Source organism: Capricornis sumatraensis, chromosome 22 (assembly GCF_032405125.1).
Source record: "Capricornis sumatraensis isolate serow.1 chromosome 22, serow.2, whole genome shotgun sequence".
Taxonomy (NCBI): Eukaryota; Metazoa; Chordata; class Mammalia; order Artiodactyla; family Bovidae; genus Capricornis; species Capricornis sumatraensis.
Window position 1 is genome coordinate 31,866,568 of NC_091090.1, and position 22,771 is coordinate 31,889,338.

Genomic DNA, 22,771 nt, shown 5'->3' on the forward strand with positions numbered 1-22,771 from the left:
CTGCAGCCAGGCCTCCCTGTCCATCACCAATTCCTGGAGCTTACTCAAACTCATGTCCATTGAGTTGGTGATACCATCCAGCCATCTCATCCTCTGTCGTCCCCTTCTCCCACCTTCAATCTTTCCCAGTATCAGGGTCTTTTCCAGTGAGTCAGTTCTTTGCATCAGGTGGCCAAAGTATTGGAGTTTCAGCGCTTCCTGTTTAATTAGAATATCCTAATAAATGCAGTTTTTAAAAGAAAAATTGATTGGCCTGATTTGATTTATGAAACTATTACAGGGTGAGGGAACTTCTTCAGTAAAAGCCAGAGCTACACGGTCACCCAAATTCCTGAAAGACAAGTTTTATTGGGAAGATCCCCTGGAGAAGGGAATGGCTACCAAGTCCAGGATTCTGGCCTGGAGAATTCCATGAACTGTATAGTCCATGGCTTCAGAAAGAGTTGGACACCATTGAACGACTTTCACTTTCACGTTTTGTTATTCCCACTTTGCAGACTAGAAAATGGAAACTCATTGAGAATAAGAAATTTGTGATTGTGATCAGATAGCTAGAAAGTGCTGAAACTGGGATTTGAAGTACATTTCCAAGTGACCAGGAATCAAAATGGTAAGACTAAAGCTTTGTTACACTTTATAGCCAGCCCATGCGTGTTTTGTTGCTCTATTTCTTGAGCAATGTTTAAAATCCTCAAAGAGTGACACAAAACTGGCAAAGCTACTTTATGACAGACGTTAAATAAGGTTAAAGGACAAATTATAATCTTTTATTTTGGGGGACTCCAAAATCACCACAGATGGTGACTGCACCCATGAAATTAAAAGACGCTTACTCCTTGGAAGGAAAGTTATGACCAACCTAGACAGCATATTGAAAAGCAGAGACATTACTTTGCCAACAAAGGTCCATCTAGTCAAGGCTATGGTTTTTCCAGTAGTCATGTATGGATGTGAGAGTTGGCCTATAAAGAAGGCTGAGAGCCATAGCATCATTATGCTTTTGAACTGTGATGTTGGAGAAGACTCTTGAGAGTCCCTTGGACTGCAAGGAGATCCAACCATCCTAAAGGAGATCAGTCCTGGGTGATCATTGGAAGGACTGATGTTGAAGCTGAAACTCCAATTCTTTGGCCATCTGATACGAAGAGCCGATTCATTTGAAAAGACCTTGAGGCTGGGAAAGATTGAGGGCAGGAGAAAAAGGGGACGACAGAGGATGAGATGGTTAGATGGCATCACCGAGTCAATGAACATGAGTTTGGGTGGACTCTGGGAGTTGGTGATGGACAGGGAGGCCTGGTGTGCTGCAGTTCATGGGATCGCAGAGTCGGACATGACTGAGCAACTGAACTGAACTGATAATCTGGGAAGAAATGGTGGATAAAATAGCCAAAATACAAAGAGCACTTATCACTCAAAAGCAGTAAGAAAAATAAACAATATAATAGAAATACTAAAAAATAACAGACAGTAAATGGAATAAACACAAGTGCCTTGTAACCAAATGAAGAAACTCTCAAAAGTGATTCTTGGGGCTTCCCTGGTGGTTCAGGGGTTAAGAATACACCTTGCAATGCGAGGGACACTGGTTCGATCCCTGGCCCAGGAAGATTCCGCATGCCACAGAACAACTAATCTCGTGTTCCACATCTACTGAGTCCACACACTAGAGCCTGTGCTCTGCAACAAGAGAAGCCACTGCAATGAGAAGCCTGTGCACCGCAATGAAGAATAGCCTCCACTTGCCTCAACTAGAGAAAGCCTGTGTGTGTAGCAAAGACCCAGTGTAGCTAAAAATAAAATAAATACATCTTAAAAAAAAAAAAGTTATTCTTTGTGACCCCATGGACTATACAATCCATGGAATTCTCCAGGCCAGAATACTGGAGTGAGTAGCCTTTCCCTTCTCCAGGGGATCTTCCCAACCCAGGGATCGAACCCAGGTCTCCCGCATTGCAGGGGGATTCTTTACCAGCTGAGTCACCAGGGAAGTCCAAGAAACTTTCACCTTCACTCTTAATTGAAAGTGAAAATGAAGTCACCCAGTCATGTCCGACTCTTCGCAACTATATGGACTGTAGCCCCCCAGGCTCCTCCGTCCATGGGATTTTCCAGGCAAGGATACTGGAGTGGGTTGCCATTTCCTTCTCCAGGGCATCTTCCCAACTCAGGGATAGAACTCAGGTCTCCCTCATTGCAGGCAGACTCTTTACTGTCTGAGTCACCAGAGAATTCACTGTTAATTAAGGAAAAGTAATTTAAATAAATAATGTCCAGTTAGCAATGATAGTAATAATGACAACCTCACTGTTGGCTTCAGTATACATGAGCACTTGACCATATTCATAATACTTTTGTGGAAAGTTGACATAGGCATACCCTTCTAAGGGTAATTTGGCGATATGTACCAATGGTTTTAATGATTACCCTTTGACCTAGCAACTCCCCATTAGGAAGGTAGCATACTGAACTTCCACATGGGTAGAGAGATATACATGCAAAGATGTTTACTAAACTGTGTTTGTGTTGTAGCCTGAAAACACTGGAGACAGCCCAGATGTTTATCACTGGGAGCTGGTTAGATAAAATGTGGGTCTTTGAAATATAGAACGCCAGGCAACACTTGCAGAGGAGGTCACTGCCTCCTGGCCTGAACTGTGGACCACCTATCATGACAGGGAGAAAAGGAGATTACAAAGTGGCACACCGAGTCCAGTGCCATCTTTTAAGTAAGCATTTATGTGTGCGTAAAACTGAAATAGGCCATATGCTTCATTTTAATCAGAACAAGCAAGGGGAGGTGGGTGGACTGGATCATGGTTCCCTACAATGTAGGGAAAACTAAGCCCGCGCTGTCCAGAACAAGAGCTGCTAGTCACCTGTGGCTATTTAAATTAACTAAAATAAAATTTTTAATTCAGTTTCTCAGTCACAGTAGCTGCATTTCAAATAATAGCTGCACGTAGCTAGCAGCTACCTATTAGATGGTGCAGTTGTAGACCATGATCACAGAGTTCTCTTGGAGAGCCCTGCTTTAAGGGATGCAAGGGGTCTGATATCCGGCTGAGCACAGTCTGAGTTCTTAGAACTGGCCTTCAAGAGGAAAGTCAGCCTGGGCTCCTTGGAGCTGCGATTATGGAAAGAGCTCCCTGACTAGGCCTATCCACTCTGTGTATGAAAACATTCAATGATAGGTAATGGAGAGCTCATGTCTTCTCCCCTTCAGGTGTCCTGGAAAGAAGGAACAGAGCCAGGAGCTGTCAGGCTGTTCGCCATCAGTTTTTCCATTTCCCAGCTGTGCTGTCCTGGGTATATTGCTAACCTAACATAGGTTTATCTTCTCTGCAAAATGGCAATAACTACTTCCTGTGTTGAATTAACTAAGATATAAAACTCCAGAAAAACATCTACTTCTGCTTCATTGACTATGCTAATGCCTTTGTGTGGATCACAACAAATTGTGGAAAAATTCTTAAAGAGATGGGAATACCAGACCATCTGACCTGCCTCCTGAGAAACCTGTATGCAGGTCAAGAAGCAACAGTTAGAACTGGACATGGAACAATGGAGTGGTTCCAAATTGGGAAAGGAGTACATCAAGGCTGTATATTGTCACCCTGCTTATTTAACTTATATGCAGAGTACATCATGAGAAACGCTGGGCTGGATGAAGCACAAGCTGGAATCAAGACTGCCGGGAGAAATACCAATAACCTCAGATATGCAGATAATACCACCCTTATGGCAGAAAGTGAAGAGGAACTAAAGAGCCTCTTGATGAAAGTGAAAGAGGAGAGTAAAGAAGCTGGCTTAAAACTCAACATATAAATAACGAAGATCCTGACATCTGGTCCCATTATTTCATGGCACATAGATGGGGAAACAACAGAAACAGTGACAGACTTTATTTCCTTGGGCTCCAAAATCACTACAGATGGTGATTACAGCCATGAAATTAAAAGATGCTTGCTCCTTGCAAGAAAAGCTATGACCAACCTAGATAGCATATTGAAAAGCAGAGACATTGCTTTGCCAACAAAGGTCCATCTAGTCAAAGCTCTGGTTTTTCCAGTAGTCATGTATGGATATGAGAGTTGGACCATGAAGAAGGCTGAGTGTCGAAGAATTGATGCTTTTGAACTGTGATGTTGGAGAAGACTCTTGAGAGTCCCTTGGACTGCAAGGATATCAAACCAGTCAATCCTAAAGGAGATTAGTCCTGAATATTCATTGGAAGGACTGATGCTGAAGCTGAAACTCCAATACTTTGGCTGCCTGATGTGAAGAGCCAACTTACCAGAAAAGACCCTGATGCTGGGAAAGATTGAAGGCAGAAGAAGGGGACAACTGAGGATGAGATGGTTGGATGGGATCACTACTCAGTGGACATGAATTTGAGCAAACTCTGGGAGATAGTGAAGGACAGGGAAGTCTGATGTGCTGCAGTCCACAGGGTGGCAAAGAGTTGGACACAACTGAGCAATTGAACAGCAGCCTGGCACATAGAGGGTGCTCAGTAAGTAGCATTGTCATTATTTTCTAAAAAATAACTAAAAACATGTAAATTCATACCTGTAGTAAGTGCTATAAAGAAGAATCATGTGCTCTGAGAGCATCAAGAGGGGATTTGACCTGGTTGGGCAAGTCAAGGAACGTTACTGAAGGACAAGCTGGAGTTAACAAGGCAAAAACACCAGGAAACTATGTTCCAAGTGGAGGAAGAGCAAGCTGCAAATTCTATGTGGCAGGAAGGACTGTGTCCATTGGCGGGACTGAAAGAAGGCCAGTAGTGCACAAAGTAGGGGTAGGGGAGCAAACTTGCCCCAAAAGATTTTGTTCTATTTTGAGGCCCATGGGAAGCCATTAAAGGGTTTGGAATAAAGGAGTGGGTTTAGATTTGCATGCCTAAAGATCACACTGGCTTAAACAAACCAGAGAGGAACAGAAACAGATCCTGGGAGATTACTCAGTGGTCCAGGCAAGATGGAGGTAGCATGTGCCCTGATAGGGATGGAAACAGAAATGATGACTTTAAGGGGAATTGGGGAAGCAAAGGCAACAGAGCTTCTGGGTAGACAGGACTTGGGAGATGAGAGTAGGGGCCAAGGGATGTAAGGATGATGCCCAGGTTTCTGTCTTGTGCAGCTGTCAGAAAAACACAGATGAGCAGCAGGTTTGAACCTGCTGAGACTTAAATTCAAATGAATCCAAGGTGATTGCCTAGGTCTAGAGCTTAAGACTTTTAAGGTCAGAGGTTTGGGAGTTCTTTGTTCTGTCAGTGCTTATCTTAAATTGTGGGTCATTGTGATCTGACCTGTGTAGTTTCCAGCAGGACTGAGACCTGTGACCTGGAACCCCAAGGGCCTATTAATACAACCTAAGATTAAATTATCTTTATTGTCACTCCATTATCCAGTTAACTCATTTTGTGAATGTCATCAACTGAGACCCAGGATCTTTATCTCACATGAACTGCCATCAAGATGGGTCTGCCTTTTCCAATATTTGCAGTGAATTTTTTTGTTTTCATTCCAACCAAATTTGAACTCTTTGTTAAACATTTTCCTGGTAGCTGTGGCTCATTCTTCCAGGCCTCTGAGATCATTTATGCTCTTGGTTTGGCTCTCAAACAGTTCACACCTGTTGGGTTATTTGCACACTTGATCAGTCTAATCCAGGGATTCTCTACCGGTGGCTTCCAGACCCAGGGATCCAAGACGTGGGAGGGGTTCCTAGAATTTCGGCAAGAAAAAAATTACACCTCTATTTTTATTATCCTCTAACATCATGGACTCGATGGACGTGAGTCTGAGTAAACTCCGGGAGATGGTGATGGACAGGGAGGCCTGGCATGCTGCGATTCATGGGGTCGCAAAGAGTTGGACACGACTGAGCGACTGAACTGAACTGAACTGAAACTTAGCATTTCCTCCAAGTGTGACTGAGCAAAAGCCCCAGTATATTAGCAGTACCTGTGACTTGTCACTGATAGACACCATGGCTATTTTCGTATCCCACTACAGCTGTAGAAATCTCAGAGTATCATTTATGCTCATTACTTTTTTGAAAATATCAGTAATTATTATACCTGCTGCTAGGTCTTAAGTACTTTTTAAAGCAGCACACATTACTATATCTCTTATTAACATTTTGGTCAACTTTCAATTGCTTTCCTGTTTTATATACATGTAGTCATAATTGTATATGTGTATATATATTCCATATATGTATGTATATATACATGTAATGTTTTTTAAACACGTTTTAAAACGTAATTCTGAGGAAGAATCAGTTGACCTCTCCAGACTGCCAAAGGGGTCCATGGGTCAGGCCTCCCTCTAGCCTCCTGCAGACCTCCGTATTCATGTGGGACCTTAGGTCCTACAGGCAAGGGTCTGACTTACGCAGAAACAGAACACTCTGCTGGGCAAAACACGTTAGGAAATGGAATAGGGAGAAGAAGGAAAAAAGGGGGGAAGGAAGAAAGGAAATGGGTTGTGGGGGAGCAGGAGGCAGATTTTGACGAAACCCCAAGAAGCCCACTCACAGCTGTGGAAAACTCAACCTTTATTATTACCTGCCTAGTGCAGGGGATTAAAATAGCATTGAGCTAGATCCATATATTAGTGTAAAAATCTGTGTCTCTCCCCCCCAAAAATGTACAAACCCCAAGTGATTATAGAAAAACCAATGTGGCAGCTACGATAGAGATGTCCAACCCCAGGGCCACAGGCCATTGCTCTCTGTTTCCCCCCTAATCCCAATACTTATTCCACAGAAACATACAGGCTTGGAGAAGTTCTAGCTACAACACGGCAGGTGGGAGGTGGGGAGGCGGAAGGGTGGGGGTAGGGATCACCCCCAAGTCCAGTGTTTCAGAGGATGGAGGAGGGAAAGGCCAAAGCTGAGGGCAATTCCAGGAGGAGATACAAGGGAACCCCCTTCTCTCTTTCTTGTCCTCCTCACTTCCCAAATTCTCAGCCAGTGGGGTCCAGTGTGTGACGGAGAGAGAGAGGCTGGGGGCAGCAGCCTTCTCTCCAGGTACCAGTGTTGTCCAGTGGGGCCCAGGTGCGCCAGTGGGCCAGGTCCAGTGTCTGCCCTATATCTTCTCCCAGCCTCCCCCAAGGGATGGCTCAAGGAGGTCAGAGAGGATCCCATCCACAGGGCCAGCTGGGTGGGCGGCAGGGGCTTCTAGGAGAGGAGCAGGAAGGAGGCATGAGAGCGTGTCCGGGGAAGGGAGGGCATCAGCTCCCTGGCAGGGCCAGCCCACCTTCGGCCACACTGCCTCTAAGAGGTGAAGGGAGGTCGGGAGGGGGAATGGAGTTGGGGTGCCGTAAGCTCCTCTTGTTTAGTGCACTGGCCTCCCCTGAATCCTCCCCGAGGAGGGCAGCTGGGTGTTGTGAGTCACACTGTGTTGACCGCATCTTCTGCCAGGAACCGATGCAACTGGGAAAAGGGTGGTCGCTGCTCAGGCTCCCGGCTCCAGCACCGGAGCATCAGCTCATACAGGCTCAGCGGGCAGGCCGGGGGCCGGGACAGGTACACCTGCATTGTGGCAGCATGGATGAAAGGCAGGCAAATGGTCTTTAGTCCCTAAGATGATAGGCTCTGGGCCTCCCAGCCCCTCAGACCCATCTTCCCTCCCCTCTGCTCTCACCTGCCGGCCCTGGTCCCGGAAGAACTCCCCTGCATTCTCGATGACTTGCTCATCGGTGAGCTGTCCAAAGGGCTGGGCCCTGCAGAGCATCAGCACCTCCCACAAGGTGACCCCAAAGGCCCACACGTCACTGGCGGTCGTGAACTTCCCCTGGTGTGTGGTAAACCAACAGAGGCAGAGAAAGCCATCAGACAACAGAGACCCTCCTGCTCTCCCCACTGGGACCCCATGTCCACTCAGCATCACCGCCCACTGCACTCCCTCCCTCCCGCCCCCGACACTCCACCCTCCTTAGCTGGCCCTCTTTCCCACCAAGCCCACTCCTCTCCTCTGGCTTTGCCTTCCTTCTGCTGCTCCAGTCCTCGCCTCACCTCTTCCTGTTTCTATCCATCTTTCTTTCCATTTTCTGGTCCTGATTCCCAGTCTGTCTCTAGCTTCTTTATCTTCCTTTCTCTCTGCTACCCTGACTCCATCTCTCACACTCAATCTTGGCTCCTGGACTGCTTCCCATCACACCATAACTCCTTGCTTCCTCAAGTCCCTTGAGACCTTATAGAACATTAGCCCAAACTTTCACTTTAGTGATGAGGAAGACTGCAGTCCAGGGCAGGCAGGTGGACTGAACGAGTTCCCAGAGCTCCGAGTGGCAGTCAGTGCTGCCCCAGCCTCCCCTCCCTGCCCGCCTCTCTAGGGGCCTCTCACCATGAGGATGCACTCCCAGGCCATCCAGCGGATAGGCAGCACCGCTCGGCCCTGCACACGGTAATAGTCCCCAGCGTAGAGGTTCCGGCTCATGCCAAAGTCGGCGATCTTGATGGTGAAATTTTCCCCAACCAGGCAGTTCCTCGTGGCCAAGTCCCGATGCACAAAGTTGAGTGTGGCCAGATAGCGCATGCCCGAGGCGATCTGGGCTGCCACGTGCAGCAGCATCGGGTAGCTGGGTACGGGAGCCGACAACAGAGGGTCATGGGGCAGCCCTAGACTCATGCCCACCTCACAGATTGCTGGGAGATGAAGGAGAGCCCGCTTCCCAGGATTGGGTTCTCCCTCCTCCTGGGGCAGAGATGGAAAGTCCAGGTGGAGGTCCACTCAACCTTTCTCTACGCTCACCCGACCCCAAAGAGGCACCATGTTTATTATGCTCCCCAGTCTGCACTCAGGGGCAGAGAGAGAGTGGGGGAGAGAGCGCACAGGGCAGTTCCTGACCTGCACCACCCTCACTCATCATCTCCCGCCTTCCTGCCCCTCAAGTTCCAGATGAACACGGCCATGTGTGTCTCATCCCAGGCCCCCTCCTGGAACCTTACCTGCCTGCCCACCCTGTGCTTCCCCTTTCCCGCTGAGCCGGGGCGAGGGGAGCAGATGAGACCCCCTTGTGTGTGTACCTGATGGTGGGCCCCTGGGCCGCCTCCCCATCCCCGGCCCCCTCCGTCGCCTTGTCCTCTAGCTGGTGGGCACTGAGGAACTGGTTGAGGTCGCCGTTCTCCATGTAATCGGTTATCATGCAAAGTGGGTCGTCCTGCACACACACGCCCAGCAGCCGGATGATGTTTGGGTCCTTCAGCCTCGACATGATCTTCACCTCCTTCAGGAAGTCATTCCTGGAGAAGCAGGGAGAAGGTGGCAGGACAGCGAGGGGCTGCCCTGCAGTTTCTAAACTAGCACCCTGCACCCCTGCTCACTAGCCCCCAGCCACTCTCCTCACTGTTCCAGGTTTCCTCTTGATCACTTCTCACTCTTCACCTTCCAGACGCCATCCCTGGTCCTCACCTGGCATTCTTGGTGGCATCTGGCCGAAGGATCTTGACCGCTACCAACAAAGGGTGTCCCTTGCGCACATTGAGGGGGAAGTCAAGACTGACTAGATCCTGAGGGCTCTCTACCTCACACAGGTGCACCTAGAGGAAGAAGGCGATTTGCTAGGAGCCTCGAGGTTCACCAAGGTGACAGGGCCCACTGGGACAACACAGCCACCGAGGACAGGCTCCTGGCCAAGGGGAGGCCTGGCTGTGGCATACAGCCCCAGAGAGAGGCAGACACTGCAGACAGCTGGAGAGGAATCCTACTTACCTCCCCAAACTGGCCCTCGCCAAGCTTCTCCTTGAAGCGGAGCCTCGACCGAGGGAAATCCACTCTGGGGGGCCCATCCCCAGCCGCCCCTGGGGGCAGCGCGGGCACAGCATAGGTGTTGCCCCCGGTGACGCCCTGCAGGGTGACAATGTCAGCCTCGGCATAATGGGGGACGCTGTTCTGGGGAGGTGGGGGCAGAAGCGGGGCACCTGGCTTCTCAGGCTCCATATAGTCCCCACTGCAGGCTGGAGGGGTGAGGGAAAGAAGACAGAAAGAGGCATCAAAAGCGGCCCCTGAGAGGCAAGGTTCTCCACATCCCCCACTGCCCAGAGGCCTCATCCCCTGCCTCCCAGGTAGGTGAGAGACGGGGTCTACCCTCCACTTCCTGGTATTCCACCCAGCAGCCTCAAAACAGAGGAGGCGCTGGCATGGGATAAGAGCTGCTACAGAGCTTTCAAGGCAGTGGAAATGGATAAGCAAAGAAGGTCATGAACTCATGTTCTCTAGGGATCCTAGCACAGTCCAGGACCATGAAAAAGTCTTGGCTGAAAATGGAATTCCTCTACCCACCACTAGAAGGATGGTCCCAGCCATCTGGTGACTCTCCATTTTCCAAACCCTTGTCCCACTCACTGCCGGCCACTGCCGTTCATGTTGCTGGGCTACCCCCTGCTTGCATCCTTTCATCCTCTCTCCCAAACCCTCCCTGGCCCAACACACCAAGCTCAGAGACAAGGAGAGACAGGGGCACATGGAGGGAGAGAACAGTGCCTCCCAGCCTGCACAACACGGAGTCTAGAGACAGGAGGGGAAGCAGAGCTGTCCCCGCTTAGCCCTGGGGAAGGGGCGACAAGAAGGCAACACAGGGGAGAGGAGGAGCAGACGGAAGGGAGGGGGTGTGAGCAGAGAGAGGACACATCGGGGAGAGGGCCTCCTTGCAGCTCTAGAGAGGGCAGAGTGAAGGAGGGGTTACAGAGAGCCTGGAGCCACCGCCGCATCCTCCTCTCTGGCTCTGGGAGCTCAAGAGATGGGTGTGACAGGAGGAAGGGAACCGAGCTGAGAACGAGGGAGCTTTCTACTCCTCAGCTCAAGGGGGCGGCCTTAAAAAGGAGCAAGCAGCAGCAGAAGAGCGCTATGGGCATAAAAGCTTCCTCCTTGGGAGCTCAGGAGAGCAGAAGAGGCCACAGTCGGGAGAGGAGGGAGAGCAAGGTCTGAGGACTTTCCCTGCCCCAGTAGAGGTACCAGGAGCCTGGCAGAGCCTAGGGGTGGAGGGGCTTACCCTGGGTGTTGGTGGGTTTGGCCCAAGCGGGTGTGGGGGGGCCCGGGCCTCGAGGGGGGCGGGCGTAAGTGGCCAGAAGGAGACGGTAGGCTGGATTGGAGAGCAGCAACGCTGTCGGGAGAAGGAGGGGGGGAAACACGGGGAAGGGGTGAGACTCAAGGCTAGACAGAGGGCGGGCGGGGGGAGACAAGGGGGAGGGATGAGACTCAAGGCTAGACAGACAGGGAGACACAGAACAGGGCAAGACTAGGGCTGATGAGACTGAATATACTGAGAGAGACGGTGTAAAACAAGGATCTGGAGAGTGCTGGATAACTGGACGGATAGGTGATGGATGGACGGATAGGTGATGGATGGACGGATAGGTGATGGGTGGATGGGTAGATGGATGGATGAATATATGTGGATGGATGGAGAGTGAGTGCATGGATAGATGATAAAAGAACAAACAGATGGTGAATGGTTAATGAACGGATGATGGATGGACGAATGGATGCATGAGTATATATGGATGGATGGACAAACAGATGGAAAAATGACAGAATGGATATATAAATACAGATAGATGGACAGGATGAACATGGGGAGTCGAGGAGAGGAGAGGAGCCAGAAAGACACAATGAGAAGAGACTGGGGTGTGTGGGGGACACAGTAACAGGATGAGAGCACTGGGAACTGTGGGAAATTCCTGAGGGAAATTATACGGTAGGGACATGAGTAACGTAGAGGTCTGGGACCAAGGACACAGAAATAAGAAAATGAGTTGAAACTGGGAAAGGAAAAGAAAGGAACGGTAAAGGAGAGAGGAAGGATACACTAGGAAGACAGGCAGAGGATGGAGGTGGGACTGGGGAAAGGCAGGTCTTACCAGAGCTGTTGGGGACACCGGGAGCAGAGTGGGGGGGATTCCCACGAGGCCGCGGCTCCTGATAAGGGGGTGGCTCGCGGGGGCCTGGGCGGTTGTTGATGAGGATGGTATCCCCGGGGACAGAGAGGTGAACCGTCAGCTCCTCTTCTAATACCCTACGCTCGGCCTTGTCGTGGGGAACAGGAAACGTTAAGCGCAGACACTGCTCAGCTGTTTGTTAATTGCGCTACCCGTGTGCCCTCCTTCAGTCCTCACTACAGGCCTGTATCGTGTCTACTATTACTCCATCTCACCAGCAAGAAACAGGCTCTGGTGCATTTAAGTCCCACAGTGGGGTTCCAACCCAAATCCTACCAGTTCACAACTATCAACTTTAACACGTTATCACCACCACTGGACTCTCGCCCAGAAGATGTGGGCAGGGGTGGCGGTGTGCCCCACTTCTTTCAGTCGCCCCTCTAGCTCCACTCGCCACCTTTTCCCACTGGGCTTCTGCCCCAAGAGGTTGATGTGTGGGCCCCATCAGCGGGCCGGGTCTGGGTTGGCCAGAGAGGGGCCCCAGCAGGAGTTTGGAGAATAGGCAGGAAGTGAGGTCAGGGTGTTTAGCCTCCCAGCCTCGCCCCAAGGGATGGACCCAGGTGAGCTGCCTCCTGGCACCTATGTCCGTTGCCCGTCTCAGGCGCCCTCTCCACACTCCTCCTAGATTCCTCCTGGGTTCCGGTCACTGCCTCTTCCTCTCACCCACAGGCCCAGGGATGGAGGCAGCGCTGTGGTGAGCAGGCCCTAGGAACTGCACTACTTCTGATTTACATACCCCCTGCCCATGTCTCTCGAAGTGGGTTCCTTACTAAGCCTCCCTCTAATTATTCTCATCCGACTGCACTCTGTGGTCCCTGCTGGACCCCAAACTAACACGGGAGTCCCACTATCTGCCCCCGCATCCCACCTATCCCCTCAATGCCCACCTTGCTGAGAAGCCGGCGCCAGTGCAGCCGCCATAGCATGAGGGCAATGATGAGCAGCAGCAGCAGGATGATGGCCACCAGGCAGCCGATGAGGATGGCGGTCGGGCTCCCCTCGGCCTTGGCCACAGGCTGCTGGCCCCTCGGCTCCAGCTCTGGCGGGGGGAGCACAAGGGTCAGGACCACCGGAGAACCCCCCACCCATGCTGCGGGGGCCCCAGGGACGACTGGTGGCACAGGACCCACACGCCTTTAAGGGGGCCCGAGGGCGGCTCACCCAAGCTGCTGAAGTTTGTGGGAGGGGGGCCGGGTGGCCACCAGGGGGCTGGTGGGAAGGTGCCGCCCAAAGCCAGGGAGGAGTCATTCACAACATCTGGGGAGAAGGGAGAAAAAAGAGGGAGTCAGATAAGGGGGCAACCAAAGGGAGGCCCACATGCACGAGAGCCAAGGAATGACCTGCTGTTTGGTTAGAAGCGGGAGCAGGGCTTCCCTGGTGCCTCAGCAGTAAAGAATCCGCCTGCCATGCAGGAGACCAGGGTTTGATCCCTGGGTCAGGAAGAACCACTGGAGAAGGGAATGGCAACCCACTCCAGTATTCTTGCCTGGGAAATCCCATGGACGGAGGAGGCTGGTGGGCTGCAGTCCACGGGGTCTCAAAAGAGTCAGACACGACTGAACAACTAAACAGGCTGCAGGGCTGATTCTCAGTGTAGCAGCAGCCCACTGGGAAAGGGAGTAGGATAGGATCCTGGAGGGTTGTGGCTGTGGTAGGTGTTAACCTTTTAGTTGGTGGATTGTGGGGAGAAGCTGGTGCCAAGAATGACTATTTGGGGTCACTACAGGTTAGCAATCCAAGGGGCCTGGAACTGGGCAGAGACCAGGGGCTTACCGGAAATGAAGGAGATTTCGCTGAAGAGTAGCCAGGGCCCCGCAAAGAGGAAGCGGCATTGCAGGAAGCGGCCCATGCGGCCGCCCAGGGGCACTGACACAGTCCGGGCTCTGGGATCCCCCAGGCTGCCCCCCAGAGCATGGCGCACGGGCTCCCCCTCCCAGGCCATGGCCGGGCCCCTCTTGAAGCGACACTCCACCCCACCGGGCAGGCGGGCTCCCAGCGTGTGCATGTTGTTACAGTGGACCTGGGGGAAAGGGAGGAGGGACACAAGGTCAAGGCCAGGAGAGCCCGAGCGAGCACCCCGGAGCACCCAGCCTGGTCTCAGAGCCCTTCCTAGGAGCTGGCTGCACCCACCTGCATGGCCTGGAAGGCCCTCAGGCAAGGAGAGCCCAAGCAGGCACCCCAGGGAACCCAGCGTGGTCTCAGAGCCTGCCCTGGGAGCTGGCTGCACCCACCTGCATGGCCTGGAAGGCCCTCAGCCGGTCAAACTCAAACTCCATCTCCACGTAGCCACTGGGGAAGCTGTGGTTGCTCCAGCCCACATAGTCGTAGCCCGGCCAAACTCGTAGCTCCTGGCTTTTCCTAAAGTCATCCAGCCCCACCACACCATCTGCCAGTTGGCCCAGCCCTCCGTACTGCAGCCTGGCAAGCAGGGGGCCGAGGAAGAAGAGATTGGAAGAGAAGAAAGTGTCACCTGTCTGAGTGCTCTACAACCCTGCCTCCCAGTGGTCTGGCTAGCCTGGCCCAGCAACCCCCGACCCCGTCCCAAGCTCACACAGCTCTCTCTTCTCCACACCCGGGGAGGAGGGCGGGGTGGAGCACCTTGCAGTCACATGCTACACGAAGGCTCTGCCTCTAAGGGACACCGCTCAGCCCACGATGTGTGTATTTACTGTGACAATTTACAATGGAGCTAAGTGTCTTCGCCTTTTCCTAATTTGCACCAAGTATCACATGAGCTAGTGGTCACCCTGCTACCCCTCAATCCTGGTCCTGTCCCTGGAGGCCCCACCCAAGCCATCCCTCTCTGCAGTTCCGCCCTCTCCCTGCCCAGACAGCTAACCAAACCCCTGCCCCACCCACCCCGTCCACCCTCCCACCCCAGGCTCCGTGTCCTGCGGGGCCCGCTTCTTTCACCCGCCAACAGTGTGCGTGGTATATCCATCGTAGGTGGAGTCATTGAGGTGCACGGCCTCAGATAAGTACATCGTCTGCCCCACAGGGGCCGTGTAAGACAGGAGTCCATCTGGGGTGGGGGTAGGAGGGGCGTTAGGGGCACAGAACATCTAGCCTCCCTCCCCCACCCGTGTCAGGCCTGGGTGGGTTTCAGACCCCTCTCTCAAGCGCTGCCATAGGCCACTGGCATGGCAGAGGCAATGCTTGCCTGTCCCTTCCTCACTCATAGGGACAGCTTCCCAACAGGAGAGAGGATCCTGGACACCTCGCTTCCCCATCCCCGCTCCCCCATCCCCAGGACAGGAATGAATCCTCGGGGTCTGAACACTCACCCTTCCAGAGGCAGCCATAGAGCTCCACCCGCAGACACACGCTCATGACCCGGTCTGCCCGGGGATAGAAGCGAACCAGTCGGGCCACCATGGGGGGCCCAAGGTCCTTCAGCACCACTCCCCCAGGATCCTCATTACCTAAGATCACCTGTGGGCCAGGACATGGGATAGATGGGAGAAGGAGGCTCCAGATCAGATCTAACTTCCCAGCCACCAGCGGTTTCCTGGCCCAGCCCACAGTGGCCACAGAGAGACCCACAAAGGGTGGGACCGAGCATCTGGGGCAGTGGAGTACAGCCGGGCCTTCAGTAAGACAAGGGGCTGCAGCAGAGCCCTCTGACACCCCTCCCAGCCTGACGGTCTGTCCTGACCTCCAGCGTCAGCTCTCCCATCCCTTCCCTGCCTGGCTCCGCTCATCCTGTGGTGCCCGGATTCTACCCAGGCCCTTGCAGCTCTGGACCCCTGCTCTGGCTTCCCTCTTCCTTCACCCCAATCCCTCTGTTCACTCAGCAGCCACTGGCTGAGCGCTCACTCTGCACCAGCCAGGCACAGCCTCCGGTGGTGAGCATCCATCCCTCCCCTGTAGGACTGAGAGTCCAGGAAGAGAGACAGCTACACAAGCAAGAGGCAGCAGGAAGTGGGGAGTTGAAAAAGGCTCTGAGGAGGTGATATCTTGGGGGAGAACTGAATGGAGGGAGGAACGCCTGGGCACAGCTGGGGAGGGAGAGCTTTCCAGGCACAGAGACTGGCAAGTGAAGGTGTCTTGAGACTGTGGGGTGAGCCCTAGAGTGTTCCAGGAACAGCAAGAAAACCAGCATGGCCTGTATGAACAGGGAGAGGACTCAGGGGTGTGGACAAGTGCCAGCCTGGGCTGAGCTTCTGCACCCAGGAGGGAGCTCAGCTTTTGTGCTGGCGGGGAGGAAAGCCAGCAGAGGGAGGGAGCCAGTCATGAGGCATCTGCTTGGCATTTTCTCAGGCACCCTGGATGTAGCCTCCAGGTGAAAATGACTTCAGGAGAGAAAGAAGCAAGGAGAGCTGTTTGGAGACTACTGCATTCGTCTAAGCAGGGGATGGTGGGGCCTGGCCTGGGGCAGTAGAGATGGAGGTGCTAAGAAATGAGTAGATTTCAGGAAATATCATGGAGGCAGAACAAACCTGCCTTGCTGATGCTTTAAAGTAGGAGATGGGAAGAAAAGAGGAATCGGGGATAGCATCTTAGCTTACAGTGGTACCATTTCCTGAGTTGGAGAATGCTGGGGGCGGGGCAGGTTTGGGGTGGGAATGGGGATCAAGTTCAGCCTGAGAAGTTTATGGTAAGTTTGAGAAGCCTATTACACATCTAGGTGGGAAGTGGTCAGGTTTGCAGCACTTGATGGAGCTCAGGGGAGATGCCCAGGCTAGAGAGGGCACACAGTGCAGAGTCATTAGTGTACAGTGCACAGCTGGGGCACAGAGGGGACCCAGCCTTCCAGAGCCATCCCCGCCAGCCTCACCTCCTGGCCCCAGCGGTCCCTCCAGTCCATCCAGCGGTGGCCGTCCCGGGAGTAACGCAGTCTGTAGCTGGGAGAGAACTCCTTGCCCAGGCCCCCCGCGTGCCGTCCCTGGGTGCCCACCAGCGCCACAAGGTGCAGCCGCCGCAGGTCCACCTGGAGATACTCCTCCTCCTTGGGGAACACCGGCCCTGCAGGGCACCAGGCGCCATCTCCGTCGCTGCTTTCAAGCCTGGGAGGGGGCAGGAGGTCACAGGGGATGCCTGGCCCTAGGTCTGCCTCTGTCTCCAGTATTTAATCCCCACCCAGACACTTGAAACTAGGCGGGGAGGGTGGTTTGCCATTGGCATTGGCCCTCTCAGAAGCCTCTTGACTTGGTCAGAGGGCTGGAAGCACAAGCAGCAGCCCCAGGGGTTTCCCTCTGGGACAGCCCCAGGTGTGCCAGGTACCTGCTGTGGCGAGCGGCGGTGGAGTCTGACCAGGAGCTGGAGGCAGAGATGTCACCATCTGGGATGGTCCGGTCCTGCATGCCCAGCGCATAGCGGCACTTGGCTGGGTGAACACAGGCGTATGGAGGGTCAAGGCCACCGACTCAGTCTCCCAAGCCCCATCCATCAGGGACCCAACAGCCAGTCTCCTCACCAGGGTCAAAATGTCCCTTCATGTCAGCATCTCCAGTTGCCACCAAGAGCAGCAGCAGTAGAAATGAAAGGGCCCCTGGTGCCATTGCTCCAGATCCCTTGGGCCTATGGGGGCGGGGGCAGCATCTCTGCAAGAGACATAAGCGGAGGAGAGGTTAGTGTAAGGGCAATCAGGGAGACTGGCTCACGGCCAACAACCCGAGAGACACAGAATGGGCTGCTCTGGGGATAACTGCAGCAAGATGACCACAACAGTCACTGTTTAACAGCATCAGCGGTATTTTTAGAATGCTCCCCGTGTGCCAGACACAGCGCTAAGCCCTGGTTTCCCTCCCCACTTAGGAGACCAGAATTCTCAAACAAGTGGGGGACCCCAGCATCTCCCAATCTCAGTGCCCGCCACAGCCCTGCTGACCCCTGACCCAGCAGCTTCAGCAACATCTGGGTGCTTGGGCGAAATGCAGACTCTCAGACCCACACAATCAGAATCTGCATTTTAACGCAATCCCCAGGTGACCTGTGCCTGTTACAGCTCAAGGATCCTGGCTCTTCCTCACTGGGCCCCAGGCAGCTTGTCCCACCGCACCCCTGAAAACCATTTCAACTACAACTCCTTATGAACCCAGGTACCTACCCTCCCCAGCCTCAGTCCCAGGCCCAGAGCCAGACCAAACTATCTTGACCTGTCTTCTTCCCAGCAGAGGTCAGCACTCAGTTCTCCAGGCTGTGGAATTCTTTGGGACTCCTAGCGCCACCCCTCCGACCTTTACCCTCTCTGCCATCAGGCCCCAAGCCTCCTATCCCCTCTACCTGCTCTGCTTTCCCTTCCTAAGATCTTGACATCCTATTCCCCCAGTTGCCAGTTTCTGAAGAGGGCTGCCTCAGAAGGAAGAGCCCAGGGCAGAGGGAAAGGATGAGTTGCCTTGGAGATGAGGGCGGTTCTAAAGACAGGGAAGCCAGGTCACCCCAGGAGGTAGGAGGAGTGGGGGGACACTCCCCCATCCCTTTGTCCTCCTCCAGCTGCTCCCACAATGCTCTAGGGCAGGAATGTAAGAGGCAGCTGAGACCCCACAGCTCCGCTGCAGCAGCAGCTGAGGGGCTACTGAGTTGTGGGGGGACCCAGCTATCAAAGGAGAGCTGGAACCAGAAGCATCACACCTGGTCCCTTGGGGGTCGGGGAGCCGACACCCAGAGCAGACTGCCGCAGCCCCAGGCAGGCAGCCTGGCGTTCCTGGGTGCTGCTCTCCACCCCCCACCTCCCCAGGGAACAGCGGGGCCCTTGTTCCCCTGAGTAACCTTCATGCCTACCCCAGATGAGTCATCGCAGCCAGACGGAGCAAGCAAGAGGAGCCTGGGGCATAGATACAAAGACAGAGGAAAGAAGGCAGGGGGAGACAGGGCGAGAAACACAAAGCAAGAGGTAAACAGAGCAGGCTTCGAAGCGCAGGGCACAGAGCCAAGCAGAGAAATGCACAGAGGCGTCTGGGGCAATCTGTTCTCTGACACCCTGTCACCCCACTTCTCTCCACTGGGTCAGAAGCACCAAGGACAGGCCCAGAAGACCTTTCCCAACCCCGTCACAACCAATTACAAGCCAAAGGCTGGAACACTCTGCTGCAAGCCCATCACCCTCTTCTCCCAACCCCCATTGCAGACAATACCCACAGAGCTCTGTACACACACACACATATACACACGTGGTCACTCAAACTTATAGAGCCAGATGTAAACACCGGGGTTAGATGTAGGGTACACGCACACACATACACAAAACTCTGTCTCATAGACTTTCAGAGACAGTCTCATAAATCCATTACACACACAGACATCCCCCCCAACCCCAGGGCAAACACAGACACTTGTGCACACATCAGCTCCATCCACACCTCTGCAATCTTACAAGTCCACTTAGTGACTAGCCATCCTTCGACCCCTGTGAACCTGACATGATGGACACGTTCCTATGATCAGAGGACAGTGTGAGACACTCACACTTGGGTCCTCGGGCACAGGATCCCAAGAGAACTGGAGCCTACCCACTAATACTCAAGGTGACCATAAGGAAGTCAAGAGACTGGGGAACAGAAGGAAACTTGGGTGGCTGGAGTGACAATAAGAAAAAGCCATTTCTCTACTTTCCCATAGGCTCAGCTTTCACCTGTCTTCACTGTACCACTCAATTCCAGGCACGCCTATGTGCCATCAGCAACAGTGAGTCTGGCTGGGGGTGGAAGTGCTGGAAAGGAATGTCCACCCAGCAGGGGACCTGTAGGGTGAAGGCTGGAAAGGAGGGAGTGTGCCAGACACAGAGCTAACCCCTGGTTTCCCTCCCCACTTAGGAGACCAGAGTAGGGGAGGGACACTGAGGATGGTGCTCACTGGGCAATGACAGTATCTCCTGGCAGAACCAACTGACCATCCAGCGTGAATGAGCGCCTGTCGCTGGCAGGTTATGGTGTCAGGCCCTCTCTCTGCTGGGCTGAGGCCAGGCTGCCCAACTGGGAGCTGGCTGGGTGAGCAGGCTTAACAGTGAGTAGGTGCCCGCAGAGACTGGCCCAGTGGGAGGACAGGCCCACTTCTCCAGAAAGCTTGGAGATGATGGGGGGGTGGGGGTGGGGACACCTGTTTTCCTGGGGTGCAGTTCCTTCCAGACTGAGTTAGGGGGTCCTTCCTCAAGACTGGAACACACTTTCTCGGAGGTCAGGGGTGTCCCCCCTGCCCGCATTTTCAGGCAGTAAGCCAGAGCGCTGGGGAGGCGGGCAGGGACTGACTTAGCAACGCTGGACGACCAAGTCCAGCCCGGGAACGTCCTGCTTCCCGGCCATGCCCTCATCCTTGGGCCACCGCGCGCCCCCGGAGTCCCGGGCCGCCGCCCTCGCCCCTCCACCCCGCCGGGGTCCTCCCGCCGCTCTCCCTACCTCTCATCGCTCTTCGCCGCAGACCCGGGCGTCCAACCCCGAAGCGGGGCCTCCTCGGCGGCGGCGGCGGCGGGGCGCGGGGAGGGGGAGGCAGAGGGAGCCAAGAGCCGGGAGCGCGAGGCGCCGGCGGGGCTCGGGTGTCGGGAGGCGGCTCCCGCGAGCAGCTGTCGGGGGCCTGTTCCGGGGAGAGGAGCCAGGACTGGGGCGGCTCGAGCCCAGGCGCCGCCTCCCCCTCCCCGCTCCCCCGCTCCGCCGGCTCTCCGCGCGCCCGGGCCGCGGCCCTCCCTTCCCCCGCCCGGGCCGGACAGTCCCCGCCCGCCGCTCCCACGCCCGGCGCCGCCCTCCCGGCCCCGCGCTCCCCTCCGCCCCGCCACGCCCACCCGCATTCCCCCGCGCGCCGCGGCCTCCCCCAGGTAACCAGCTCGGCGCGCCCACCTCCCTCCACCCGCCCACGGCCCAGCCCCTGGAGCCCCACAAAGGAGGATCGCCGCAAGGAGGGCCAGCTGTGGACCGCTCAGGGCCTCCCACACTCCCTGCCCCCACGACGGGATGGCCCCCCCCTTTCCACCCACCCAGCCCCCTTTTCTGGGCTCAGTTCCTAGAGAGGGAGGTGAAGGGGAGCAGCCCCAGGGCACAGGGAAGGAGCGCGTTCCCACAGGCCCGGCGCTGCGCCGGAGTTTGAATGGGGGAAGGGAGCGGGGCTCACCTGTCCAACCTGGCCTCCTAGACCTACTCTTTTCACATCACCAGCCTCGGCTTCTCTCTGACCGCTCTGAGTCTCCGGTCCCCTACACCCCAGCCCAGCCTGAGGGCCAGCTCCACCTCTCCCAACCCCTTCCTCGACTTCCACCTTCCAGTTCCTCCCCACAAGTCAGCAAGGCCCTTCCCAGTCTCTCTCAAGGACCCTAGCGTCCAGACTCCGAGGCCCTGTTTCCCCTGGCTACCTGCTCAAAGCCTCAGCGTCCTCCTCAGGATAGGGCCCCCTCAGGCCCAGGCAGCTCTGACCCTGGTCTGATCGCTGGCAAGGACGGGCCTGGACAGGTGAGCAGCGGGGGTGAGGAGGAGGACAGGGAGGCAAAGAGAAAATCACACAGTCAAAAAGGAGCGGTACCGAGAAGCTGCGTGCCAAGAGACTGAGTAAACAGATCCAGTGAGAGAAAGAGCAGAGAGCTGCTGGGTGAGGTGGGCAGGACAGAAGAGCTGTGCGGGGAGGTGTTCCACCCCGCTCAGGGGCTACCGGGGGCCCACCACCTCTCTCCACCCCCCCACACCTGCCAATCACCTGCAGGGTAGGGTAGGGCCTCATGCCACTGCAGATCTCTGCCCCACTGCACCTCACAGCAAGTAGACAGAAACTCACCCTACGTGCAGACCCAGACAACAGTCCCAAGAAAGAAACACGATGTCCTGGATAAGTACACAAGGGCACTACCAGGAAGAGACGGGCCCTTGGGAGAGGTGAAGGCACACATGGGCACGTACTCCAACCCCGGGTCAACCCACAAACCTTCGGGAACCCCAACTGCTAAGGGACTCACTAACAGACAGCCCCGTAGAATTGCCTCTCTGTCCCCTCCCACCAAAGCCCCAGGGTTCCCCGGCGTACCTTCCCCCTCCAGAGTCGGCCGCAGGGGAATCTGGGCCCGGAGAGGCCGGGCCGGGGGTGGGGCCCGCCGGGGGTGGGGCCAAGGTTTCCCGAGTAACCTCACCTGGGTGGACTCTCGGCCCCTCCTTCCCGGGGCTGTTGCTCCCGGGAAGCCCCGGGCGGGCAGCCGGGCTGAGCTGCCGCCAGATCCCTCAGGGAAGGAGTCACAGCCCCTCACACCCCAGTGGGACATTCCACACCCCAGGCGCACGCTGACCCTGGCCAGGTGGCATGGCGGTGCCAGACCGAGGAGTCCACTGCAGAGAGTCAAAGAAACCATAGACTCCTGAAACCCTTGCTCCCTCTTGTCTCCAGGAGACATTCCTAGTTGGTGATGCCCACCTCATCCCAGCCCAGAGCTAGAGGAGTGGGAGGGATGCAGGACTGGGGCCCAGTGGAGTCAAGTGACAGCGGAGAGGGGGCTGGAGCCGGCTGGAATGCAAGGCTCTGAGCCGAGACTCTCAGGGGCCAGAGAGGGAAGTCCCTGCCATCCAGGCCCCCAGAGTAGTACCCAGGACCGAGTGTATCCACACACCTAGTGTATCCACACAGCGGTCGGTGGTCCCCAGAGCCCGCCCACATCTCCCGAATCACTCCCAACTCCAGTAGGCCCCCATGTCCTCCTGAGCCCCCAGAGGACCCTCTACCCCTCCTCCCTCCATGTCCTTCCATTCCGGGCTTCCCTCCCCTTCAAGCCAATGGCCTCCTGCTGCCCAGGAAAGAGGAGGAACAGCTGGGGAAAATGTGAGGCGAGGCACGTAGGAGAGAGCAGCTCCAGCCCGCAGACCACCGGGCCACTACAGGGAAGCCCAGCAGGACCAGTGAGAGAGAGGATGGGCCC

At 55.1% G+C, this 22,771-nt stretch overlaps 1 protein-coding gene across 3 annotated transcripts; it reads right to left on the bottom strand.

The window, feature by feature from the left end:
• Positions 1-6,636: 6,636 nt before the first annotated feature.
• DDR1 (discoidin domain receptor tyrosine kinase 1) lies at positions 6,637-20,386 on the bottom strand. 3 transcript variants are annotated; one of them, XM_068994046.1, is made up of 18 exons: positions 20,286-20,386; positions 17,369-17,495; positions 17,176-17,278; positions 16,730-16,958; positions 15,237-15,384; positions 14,866-14,974; positions 14,184-14,370; positions 13,726-13,972; positions 13,114-13,209; positions 12,840-12,991; positions 11,875-12,040; positions 11,007-11,117; positions 9,728-9,972; positions 9,428-9,555; positions 9,043-9,258; positions 8,360-8,594; positions 7,658-7,807; positions 6,637-7,545 (listed from the first exon to the last, which is right to left on the bottom strand). In XM_068994046.1, exons 2-18 carry the CDS (start codon positions 17,451-17,453, stop codon positions 7,405-7,407), a joined length of 2,748 nt encoding a protein of 915 aa, XP_068850147.1. In that variant the 5' UTR covers positions 17,454-17,495; positions 20,286-20,386; the 3' UTR covers positions 6,637-7,404. The 3 variants fall into 3 exon arrangements, with proteins under 3 accessions (XP_068850147.1, XP_068850148.1, XP_068850149.1); XM_068994047.1 differs by lacking the exon at positions 11,007-11,117; XM_068994048.1 differs by lacking the exons at positions 6,637-7,545; positions 7,658-7,807; positions 8,360-8,594; positions 9,043-9,258 and having other exon boundaries at positions 9,429-9,555; positions 9,728-9,862; positions 9,937-9,972.
• Between the last annotated feature and the right edge of the window lie 2,385 nt (positions 20,387-22,771).